Source organism: Eschrichtius robustus, chromosome 6 (assembly GCF_028021215.1).
Source record: "Eschrichtius robustus isolate mEscRob2 chromosome 6, mEscRob2.pri, whole genome shotgun sequence".
Classification (NCBI taxonomy): Eukaryota; Metazoa; Chordata; class Mammalia; order Artiodactyla; family Eschrichtiidae; genus Eschrichtius; species Eschrichtius robustus.
In genome coordinates this window covers 132449108-132460640 of record NC_090829.1, presented here as the reverse complement: position 1 = coordinate 132460640, position 11533 = coordinate 132449108, and the positions used below count along the sequence as shown (strand labels likewise).

General features: G+C 33.3%; 1 protein-coding gene across 1 annotated transcript; it reads left to right on the top strand.

The window, feature by feature from the left end:
• The first annotated feature begins 290 nt into the window (after positions 1 to 290).
• LOC137765976 (keratin-associated protein 19-8-like) lies at positions 291 to 6967 on the top strand. The gene is made up of 3 exons (XM_068545695.1): positions 291 to 365; positions 1683 to 1821; positions 6912 to 6967. Exons 1-3 carry the CDS (start codon positions 291 to 293, stop codon positions 6965 to 6967), a joined length of 270 nt encoding a protein of 89 aa, XP_068401796.1.
• The last annotated feature ends 4566 nt before the right edge of the window (positions 6968 to 11533 follow it).

Here is an 11533-nt window from a genome sequence, read left to right as displayed (position 1 = left end):
TTTTAGGGCAGTGAAACTATTCTGTATGGTACTGTAATAGAGGTTAATGACATTATGCATTTGTCAAAACCCACAGAACAGTACAACACAGAGTGAACACTAAACTACAGATTTTAATGATTAATGCATTAATATTGGTGTGTACGTGTGTGTATGGGGGGTGGCATATAGGAATTCTGTATTTCCTGCTCAATTAATCTGAAAACTTAAAACTATTCTTCAAATAAAGTTTATTAATTAAAAAAAGGATATTGTATAAGACAGATATATGGATGAATAAACAGGAGGAAATGGCGAATGTAAAGACAAGGAGGAAGATGTATACTTTGGAGGCAACTTGGATAGATGACATGCCAGAGAATAGGGTCAGGATTTGAGAATATAACTTTTAATATGTTTTTAAAGCTACTTATGAAATAAATTTTTGATTACTGTGATTTGCCATCAGTTTCTGAAGAATTTTATCCCATGGTTGTCAAAGCCCATAGAAGGGTACAACACGAAGAATGAAGAGTAAACTATGGATTTTAATTAATAATTATATGTCATTATTGGCTCAGCAATGTAAAAAGCAAAAATGTTTTTTTTTTTATTTTTTAAAGTAGCATGAAAAGTAAAAAGTATGTCAGTTATGATGGTCAATGTTCCAAAAATAAATAAAAAGTAGATTTATTTTTCTAAAATTCCTTACTAGTGTTCACAACAGTCAAGCTGGTTCTTTCCGGCTCTCAAATGTTTCTGTTTTCTTATTTCTGAAAGAAATAAATAATTCAGTTTGGGGACAGAGGAAAATATGCTTTAAAAGGATATTATCGATTACAGAACTTGGACCAATTTCTTTGGTTTAATTTTCTTAAGTGAAGCATCTAAAGAAAACCAGAGATGATGAAATATTTAACTGAAAACCACAACACGATCAAACCTGATTGGTATGCCTGGCTATGAAGAATAGTATTTGGGGTCTGATATGTCTAGGCTTTGAAGATACAGCATTCCTTCTTATAAAGTGATGCAATAACTTTTTTCACCTGCTTTCTTGAAGTATAATTGAAAAATATAATTGTGTAAATTTAAAGTGTGCCAAGTGATGATTTAATAAAGTGATGCAATAACTTTTTTTAAATTAATTAATTTATTTATTTATTTTTGGCTGCGTTGGGTCTTCGTTTCTGTGCGAGGGCTTTCTCTAGTTGCAGCAAGCGGGGGCCACTCTTCATCGCGGTCGCGGGCCTCTCACTATCGCGGCCTCTCTTGTTGCGGGGCACAGGCTCCAGACGCGCAGGCTCAGTAGTTGTGGTTCACGGGCCTAGTTGCTCCGCGGCATGTGGGATCTTCCCAGACCAGGGCTCGAATCCGTGTCCCCTGCATTGGCAGGCAGATTCTCAACCACTGCGCCAGCAGGGAAGCCCCGATGCAATAACTTTTAAGAGACACCCTAACTAGGTAACAAAGTGATCCCAAATATTTTAATGAGTGTGAGACCTTCTCCCTGTGTCAGGGGACAAAGAATTAATGAGTTGTTCCAAGTATGTATAATGTAAACATGACATAAAAGGAGGGTATACACGTGATTTATCACATGCTCTGACCAGGGTATATAAGCATCCTTTTACACATGCTGACATCCACAGTCAGGTTGTTGCTTTGAATGACAAACCAAACTCACCACCCCTGACACCAAGAGCCATTACAGCAACTATTACGGAGGCTTGGGCTATGGCTATGGAGGCTTTGGTGGTCTGGGCTATGGCTACGGTTGTGGATGTGACAGCTTCCACAGACTGGGCTATGGCTGTGGCTTCAGAGGCTATGGATATGACTCTGGTTATGGAAGCTTTGGATACGGCTGCCATCACTACCCATCGTTCTGTGGAAGATAGATATGGATTTTCTAGCTTCCACTGAAATCTTTCCCTAGGAGCCCAATATCTGAAATTACAGGGGACTTTCCAAATCTGATCTCAAAAATTGGACCACAAAGATCATACTGGAGTTATTTGCACAGAAGTATCTAGCTTCTCAGAATTTTAGACAAGTTTTCAATACACTCCTATACCTCCATCATAATCCTAGAATCCTCTAATTTTTCTTTTAAAACTAACTGGATTATCCGTTTACCTTTCAGTAAAACATTAAATTTGAAAACAAAATATGTTTTTTGTCTTGTTCATGAAACTCAATTACATGGAAGTGATGATGGTTCCATTCTACTCAATCGTTAGTAAAGGATGGTATCTCCTTGGCTTAGAATCGTTTTTTTTTTTCTTTTCATATACCTCACAAATATCCATACAGATAGAAAGACTGATAAGAAGACTAATTCTAGACTAAAATGAAAAGATTTTTTCAAAACTGTTAGTGATTTAATATTTTTACATCTCTTGCTTTTGTTTAGATAATGTTCAGATTTAAGTCAACAACAAAAAGCAATGCCGATTTAACATATCTATATATTTATTTATCAAATACATGTGTTTTATTTAACTTAATTCACATTTCTCAATTAAGTCCAAATGCATAATGAATCCTTCCATTTATTCAAAATCTATTTGACTTTTTATTGTAAATGCAAATAAATGGTAATAGATCAAACGATCACTAGGCTAATTATGAAAGTAAACCACCTTTCCAAATTTTTTATATTTAGTATAATCCACCCTGTGTATCATAGTCTTCTACACATTATTTTCTTTGATATTTTCATCAAGCAGCTGATCTATAAGTAAATAATGAATTAGGGTAACGTTTTTCATATGAGGTCATTTAATTCAAAACGTTTTAACTAAGACTTTTCTGTTAGCTTTCCTATATTCTTACTGAATCTTCATGACTTGACATGGTATTCTTCTTTACTACCATCATTATATTGGCCATTTTTTCAACCTAAGAAGGGAAAGAAACAACAAGACATAATCGTGAACTAAGTTATTTTTTAGCTTAAGCTGATAACAAGCACAGCTACATCCAAAGAGCTTTCCTATAAATCTGAATTTCAGTTAAATCTGAATTTCCCCTTATAAAAATGGACAGGAGGGGACATTTCATTGGTGAAATAAGAAAAATATGTAAGCAAATACCAATTTTTTCCTAAAATCAAATGATATATTCAGGTAATAATATAAAATTAAGATTTTTTTTATTGAGGTATACTTGACATATAACATTCTATCGGTTTCAGGTATACAACATAATGATTCAATATTTGTATACATTGCAAAATATTCACCACAATAAGTCTAGTTAGCATCCATCACCACACACAGTTTCATTTTTTTCCTGTGATAAGAACTTTTAACATTACTCTCTTAGCAACTTTCAAATATACGATATAGTATTATTAACTATAGTGACCACGCTGTCTATTACATCACCATGATTTACTTAGTTTGTAACTAAAAATTTGCAGCTTTTGACCTCCTTCACTCATTTTGCCCACTCCCAACCCCCTCACTTCTGGCAGCCACCAATCTATTCTCTGTATCTATGAGGGGATATTTTGTTTAAACTGGTCAAAATTGGTCAAATATATTTGATTCAGTCAGATAGCAGTATCATAAACAAACATTAAATGCCAGCAGTGTTTTGTACCTCATTCTCAGCTTAAAAAAATCTCAGAAAAGTAATTGGCTTCTATAGAATTATATTAGCTCTAGTGATAGCATCAGGACCAAGGCCAAAATCTTCTGAATCTAGGTGCCAGAATGCAGCCGCCTTCTTCAGTGTATTTTCCCCATTCATACAAGCAAATGGAGTATCTTGAAAGCTTTGCTCAGCTTCCATGAACTTAGCTGAATTTATGGGGGATGTGAAAGAGGATTCGTCTTCTTAGATAGAATTACCATTTTTATAACATTTTTTCTTATAGAACATATAAAAAATAAAACTCAATTTCAATGTTAGCTTTATCTAGATTTCACCTATATCTATATGTATATCTATTATATTCATACATGTATATCTATATTTATACAAGATCAAAGTCTTCATTTGAAAGGTACAGACTTAACCTACATAAAGAGAAATTTGCTCAGGCATCAGTTATCACCTATCCTTTCAGTCAATTCAGTCTGGGTGTTGTAGAGTCTCAGTGTACAGAGCAGGTGAGACAGAGTTGTGTGGATCCATTTTGCACACTTAATGAGGTAATAGTTCCATAGTCTATGGACATGCCCTATAGGTCTAAAAATAAAAATAGCCATCAATGTCATTAGACTGAGAAACAATCTAGTGTTCATGATACTCCTAGTGAAATACATTATCATATTTTATTACATCCTATTTTATGATTAATTATGTCTAAGAAACACATTTTGAATTCATGGTAGAAGTGCCCTTAGCTTCCTAATAAAAGCTACAATTTGGCCAGTGGAAGAATATATTTTCATCATTTAGCACATCAACACAGGACCTGAGCTTCACAATCAACTGATTATCTTCTTGTAGAAAGCTCCCAAAAAGATTAACGAAGAATTGTGCAAGTCTTTGAGTCCACTGAATTAACAACAACAACAAAAACACAAAAAACTCTCAAAAGAAATAAACATTTCTCAGTTTTCAAAGAAAAGTAGTATCCAAAAGATATTACAATTGTTTTATTTTTTAACCCAGAACAAAATCAATAAAAAAATTTTGGTTCATATATTTCACAGCATTGTTTCACAATTTTTTGTTCTTAATTATATATTTACATAATATTATTTTCTTTGAAAATACACAAATAAATCATGGCATATTTCAATATTGAGCTTTTTTAAAAATTTGTAAAATCTATTGGATTTTATCTCATGTGAGCATAGCTATTTTCATTGGAAATAAGAACATAAATTAGCCCTCATCACAGACAATCTAGCAAATTTACTTAATCATTCATGGGATTCTTAAGCTTGTTAGATTTATTTGTGATCATTTGACTTCAAAATGACTCATTGAGGAAAAAAGATAGTTTTTGCCAACTATTTTCTTTTTCAGAATAAAAAATAAAGATGGAATAACGCTTGCTAAAGGAAAAAACAGGATTTAACAGTAGGATTAATTATTCCTTTGAGTTAAATATTCCTTTAAAACCTGAAAGTCATTTGAGTCCATAATTCAACTTAGAGAATTATTACAAGTTGTGTGTCATGCAGAATTTATTTTTTCATCAATTCAACAAATACTTTTTGTTTGGAAAAACAGTAAACAAATCCAGTTAGAGAAATGTATTATCAAAAATGTTATAAAAACACTAACTCTAAAAGGTATTTGTGGGGAGTTCCCTGGTGGGCTAGTGGTTAGGATTCTGTGCTTTCACTGCTGGGGCCCGGGTTCAACCTTTAGTCGGGGAACTGAGATCCCGCAAGCTTTGCAGCGGGACAAAAAAAAAAAAAAGACATTTGCGCTCCCATGTTCACTGCAGCATTATTTACAATAGCCCAGGTATGGAATCAACCTAAGAGGCAAGTGATGGATAAATGGATAAAGAAAATGTGTTACATATATATATGTGTCCAAGATATGGTCACATCCAGTGGGGCTTAAACTTGGAATGGGTTTACTATCTTCACAGAGTGAACTGAGAAACAGCAGAAGACTGGCCCACTACTTCATATACCTGATTCCTGTCTCAGTCATTTCATCACTGCACATTCATTTTTGGAGATTTTCAAGGCAACAGGATTTTAAGAAGCCCTGTTAAAAAATATTGTATGATTTTAAGAGCATACAAACATATATATATATATATATATATATATATATATATATATATATATATATATATATATATATATATCTTACATTTAAAACCTTAATGAATAAGTAATTATGAAAAAATATTTGCTGATTACCTGAGAAAAAGTAAGGGTCTGGTACACACAGAATTGGAAAAGAAAAATTTAAGAGCAAAAATATTATGATAAAATTAGAAACATGAGTAGAGGTATAAAACATTGATTGGAAAAAGTGGATAAGAACAAAAGACCTAGCTGGTACAAGCATGTATTGGGAATGAACGTAGAATGAGATTTAAAGAGATGTTTAATAAGAGAATGATATATGGATTATGAAGAAGTGTAGAGAAGAGAAGAAAAATGGTAACTGTGTAGCATAGAGCCAAGATCATCTGCATTTTTAGATCATATTTTGGGTATTGTCCATTCTGGAAAAGTGGGTAATTGTGTAAAGGGAATATATTTTAATGGTTTTCAGACTGGTTATGAAAGTGAGTTTGTCTTGTGTGTATATATATATTATATATATGTATATATATATATATATTTTATAAATATATACAAATGGGAAATAAATTTGGTATTTATTTGGAGAATTTTATAGATTTAACAACTTTAATCTTGATCAGTGTATTTAAATCTAGGTGGAATTAATACACAACAATCCAAAGAATGCTATGAAAATGAGAAATGAGAAAATATTTAATGAGAAAACTCCATCAAATATGAATGATGCAATATGCTTAGTAATGAAGAATTCTATTCAGGGAATTTTTATTTTGTAACTTTGAAGACAGATTTTTTTTTTTTCTCATTAAAAAAGAATGTAATGAGTTCAAGGGCCTTTTGACCAGGCAGCTAAGCAAGCCCAAAATTTGTAATAAGTGTGTGCCTCTCCTTGTGTCAGCAAACAGATTAACAATTTCCCTCAAGTAAATGAATAATCTGGAATGATACAAAAGAATGGCCACACGTTTTACCACATGTTCTGACCAGGGTATATAAGCATCCCTCTACACATCCTGATATCCACACTTAGGTTCTTGCTTTGAAAGGAAACCAAACTCACCACCCCTGACAGCAACTACTGTGGAGGCCTGGGCTGTGGCTATGGCTGTGGATGTTGTGGCTTCTGCAGGTTGGGCTATGGCTGTGGCTTCGGAGACTACGGACATGGCTCTGGTTATGGAAGCTTCAGACATGGCTGCCATTACCACCCATTGCGCTATGGAGGTTATGGATTCTCTAGCTTCTACTAAACTACGGCCCTAGTAACCCAATATCTGCTACCATGAGTGGATTTGACACAACATTATTCAGTCAATGAATTGAGATTACCCTAGACCTATTTAGCAAGAGAAACTTAAGAATTTCAGAGAATTTATTATTTATAAACATGTCTGCCTTATGTCTTCTGGCATCTGTTAGCTTGGGCACTAACAGATGATGTATATTGACTACCAATAAATGACCTAATTTGAAATAGAAAATATGGCTCTTTGGGGTTCATTTAACTCAGTTATGTGTACATACCTATATGTATTTTTGCTATTTGTCAATTATAAATACGAGGATTATCTCCTTTAATTTTTTTTATAAAAACAAGTCATGTTAGACACACCTATTTATAGTTGTTAGCCATCCGTATTATTAAAACAGTAGTCAGAGCATACTTGCATTTCACAAATATTATAATCCATATTTCTAAATTTTTAGAGAAAGTAAGCTCTGCTTTTCTGTGAATCTTTGAATTATATGTTATCTTCCTTTATTCATAATCTTCTGCTTTCATCTAGTTTGTTATGCATGTAAGATAAGACTGGCTTAAATTACTTAAAAGTCATTGACAAATTGGATAATAAAAATGTGAACTTTGGACATTCAACTCATCTCATTTATCCTTTTATGGGAACACTGTCCTTCATCTTCATCATCAGTACTACACTGAAGTATTTGTAATCCAGTAAAAACAATAAATGAACGGAAATATCATCAAGGAGCAAAACATTGTTTATCTTCAACTGACCAAAATTACCATTCAATAATTTTTTAAAAATTTATATAAAGAGGAATTTCAGTCAAACATTATCTCTTCAAAAACAATCATTTTATTGCAACATAAGAAATAAGGAATAGAATAGGTAAAATACAAGATATCCTAAGTTGTTTTCCTAAAACTGAATGATATCTTCAGATAAAGATATTAACAAATAATATTTGGTATAAACTGGGCAAATATAATTTTTAAAAAGGACTAAAATTAAATCGTAGAGTTAAAAAACCGAAAGGGATGTTAGAACTCTATAATGCTGCCTCATAATCTTGCAGGCAGGGTACCTCAGAATAAATGATTTTCCCTTGAAAATTAGTGGTAAGACTAGGGTCAGAACCCTGTTGTCCTGAGTCCCAGGACAACTATACTATGTTGACTCTCTCTTTATGTATTTTCTCTTTGAAGGTTGTCAAATAGACCATTTAAAATGTTCTGTTCATGGTTACAAGAAGAGCTAAATTATGACAACTGATTTTTGAAGATTGGTCCCTTTACCTTGATTAACACCTGTGCTTCTTTAACATTTTTACTGTTCTGAGATAGAGATTGTACTTATAATTTTCTAGTCTATTTGCTGTTGAATGTAACTAAACAATGAGCAATGTTAAAACTCAAGTCTAAGTGAAAACAAGACATAACAAAACAAAAAACCCATGACTTCTTCTTTTAGTCATTGCTACCTAAGAGTTGTATGTAGCTTCACAGTGGGCTGAGCAGGAGAAATAAAGGCAAGTTACTCTATTGAAGGATCAGACTATGTACTTTGACCCAGGAGGACAAAATTTCTATTTTCCTTTCATTTGGTTAATAACTCTAGGGACAGTATCCATGGGGCTGACAAGGAGTAAATAATCAATACAATCAAACAATATTATTATTGTTGTTGATATTCTTAGTATAATCAATATTATCATAATTCTGTGCTAAGATTGCATTGATCTATGTCTTAGGTGAGGGAAAATATTTTGAATTTATAACAAAAGACTTCTTTACTTCCAGGGAAAATGTGAGAATATTTTTCACTCCATGAAGTCATGAATTAAAACTTTAAAAAATATAATGACAAGCCAAATCTGCTTTTGATCCACTGATTGGACAGAAAAATAATAACTCCCCAAAGAAATTTCCAACATGACTTTTTCTCTTGTGCATGTGTAGGAAAAAAAAAACAAATTTGTTCCATATTTTTCAAACTGTTTTTTCTTGCTTTTGCAACTAATGGACATTTATGAAATATGCATACATTTGTCACATGTTTTCTTTTTTGAAAACACATTTAGCATTCTTGTTATTGAAGATTTTCATTTGTATCCCATATTCTTTCCATATATAAAGTAGAGACAGTCTTATACATTAAAAAAAATAGCTCTTAATCATGATCGCATGTTCTGACAGAGTTACTCAAGAAGAATATGAACTCCTTAATGTTATGTAATTTACTCATATTTCTAAATTATTCATTAAAAATAAAAATATTCTTATTTTCAATTGGTTGATTTTCTGAAATGAGGAATAAAAATGGAATAAAGTAGGGTTAGAGTAGTATGGAGTTTAAAGCCTTATACTGGGTTAAATGCTAGTCTGTAACCAGAAAGCCTGTTGGAACTCATGTCAACCTTAAAATATTTCTAGAATAGCCACTGAATTGCTCAGGTTATGATATGCATGTTCCTTGTTTTAATGTTAGTTAAAGTCTTATAATTCTTTAAAAAATAACTGTTGCTATGCTTTATTTAGATATTAGGGTCAGCTTAGTGAACAAACCTGTCAAAATATATGTCATCCAAATATTACGTATAAATCTCAGAAAAAGCTTAGCAATATGGTTATAGTCATATAAGACATGTTTTGTGAGTCCCAAGTTTCAAGATATGGGCACATTTACCTAGGGCTTATTCAGGTATGGGATCAACTTTGGGTATTAGTAACTACCTCTCTGGGCTGAGGTCAGGAACTCTGTGAATATCAGGCCAAATGTTTCCAAAGAGTGTCTCCTTATTCTCTGTCCATTTTTACAATTATGCTGCATATTTAGATAATTTAAGTATTCCAGATTGTACAAGTCCTTTTAAAATTCAGGTGATTTTAGGAGTTGAAATATGTTTTAAACAAGTATCAATATCTTATAGAAAGGTCTAGTTGATATCTTAGGAAAGGCTAGTAACAAAAAATTGGCACAGACTAGGTAAAGAGAAGACAAAGGCAAATGTAATATATTGCCTATGAGATCTAGATGGAAGGAATGCAGTGTTGATTTGAGTATGTAGGTTGGAGCCCAAACAATTTTTCTCTATTCACACTTTTACCTGGATGCATAATGAATCATGCAGGGAGGAAGTTGGATGATATTCAAAGTGGAATTCGAAAAAGATGTAGAGTACATGGATAAATGATGAAGAGTAGGGAAAGAGAGAAAATGATGTGTGGAGGTGAATATAATCTGCATTTGGAGCAGCAGTGAGACTAGAACTTATTCTGGAGAAACGGTTCAGGATTTAAAAAAAAATAACTGTGCGTGAAGGTTTTTCACAAGATGGATTTTTGATCACTGTGATAGTCTCTCCATTTCTGAGTCCAATTCTGCTGTGTTTTTAAACCAAAACAAGTATGCTGGTGTGTAAAACCAAAAATAAATCTATCATAGTACCTGGCCAAAGTTCTAAAACTCTAGAAATCAAGTGAGCTTTTGTTGTCGTTTTCTGGTATACACAGCAAGTGAGCCAAATCTTTCTGGACTTAGAATGTTCTTTTATCTTCTGAAGAGAGGTGCATCCTTTGTGTCTCATGCTGCAAAATATGTGTGCCTTTTGACAAAATTGATCAATTTAAGAGTCTTGATATTTTTTAGAATCAGTTATGACAACCCTCAAATGCCCGTGATGAGTAGATAATTAGAAATTCAACAACATTTAATATAACTGATGTTAAGTGACTGGTGATAAAGAATTCAATTTAAGGTTTGGTATGCCTATACTTTAAAGAAATAGCAATTCATTTTAAGAAAATTAATGCACCTATCTCAGGAACAATCTAACTAGGGAGCCAAGCTGGTTAACACGTTCTTAACGAGTATGGTCAGGGCATCATAGATTAAGGAGTTGTCTTAGGCAAGTATAATTCGTGAATGAAACCAAAGGATGGGCACCTGTTTTATCACATTCTCTGCCCAGGGTATATAAGCCTCCCTGTAAAGATGTTGATATTCACACTCTGTATCTTGCATGGAACAGCAAACTAACTCACCACCTCTGATACCATGAGTCATTACAACAACTATACGGAGGCTTGGGCTTCAGCTGTAGAGGCTTTGGTGGCCTGGGCTATGGCCATGGCTGTGGACATGGCAGCTTCTGAAGACTCGGCCATGGCTGTGGCTTCAGAGGCTATGGATATGGCTCTGGTTATGGAAGCTACAGTTACAGCTGCTGTCATCATCCATCGTGCTATGGAGGATATGGATTCCTTAGTTTTTACTAAAGAAAATGGAAATTGGATGCAGAGGGAAAACCTTCAAATTTGTTTGGTCCTATTTTGTGCTTTCATCCCCAAAACGTCCACCCTATTTTATCCAGGATCAATTAATAACATTTATCAATGGTTACACTGCCCCTATGGATATTTGGTAACTTTTTACCTCTAAAGCTGCCATCTAAATGCATAATCAATATGCATCACCATTCTGGCTTGATATCCTCATTTTGGTTTACTCTTCTTGCCACCATTACCATGATGTTCTCTTTCTAGCAAGACCACAGAGAAAACTTGAATTTTG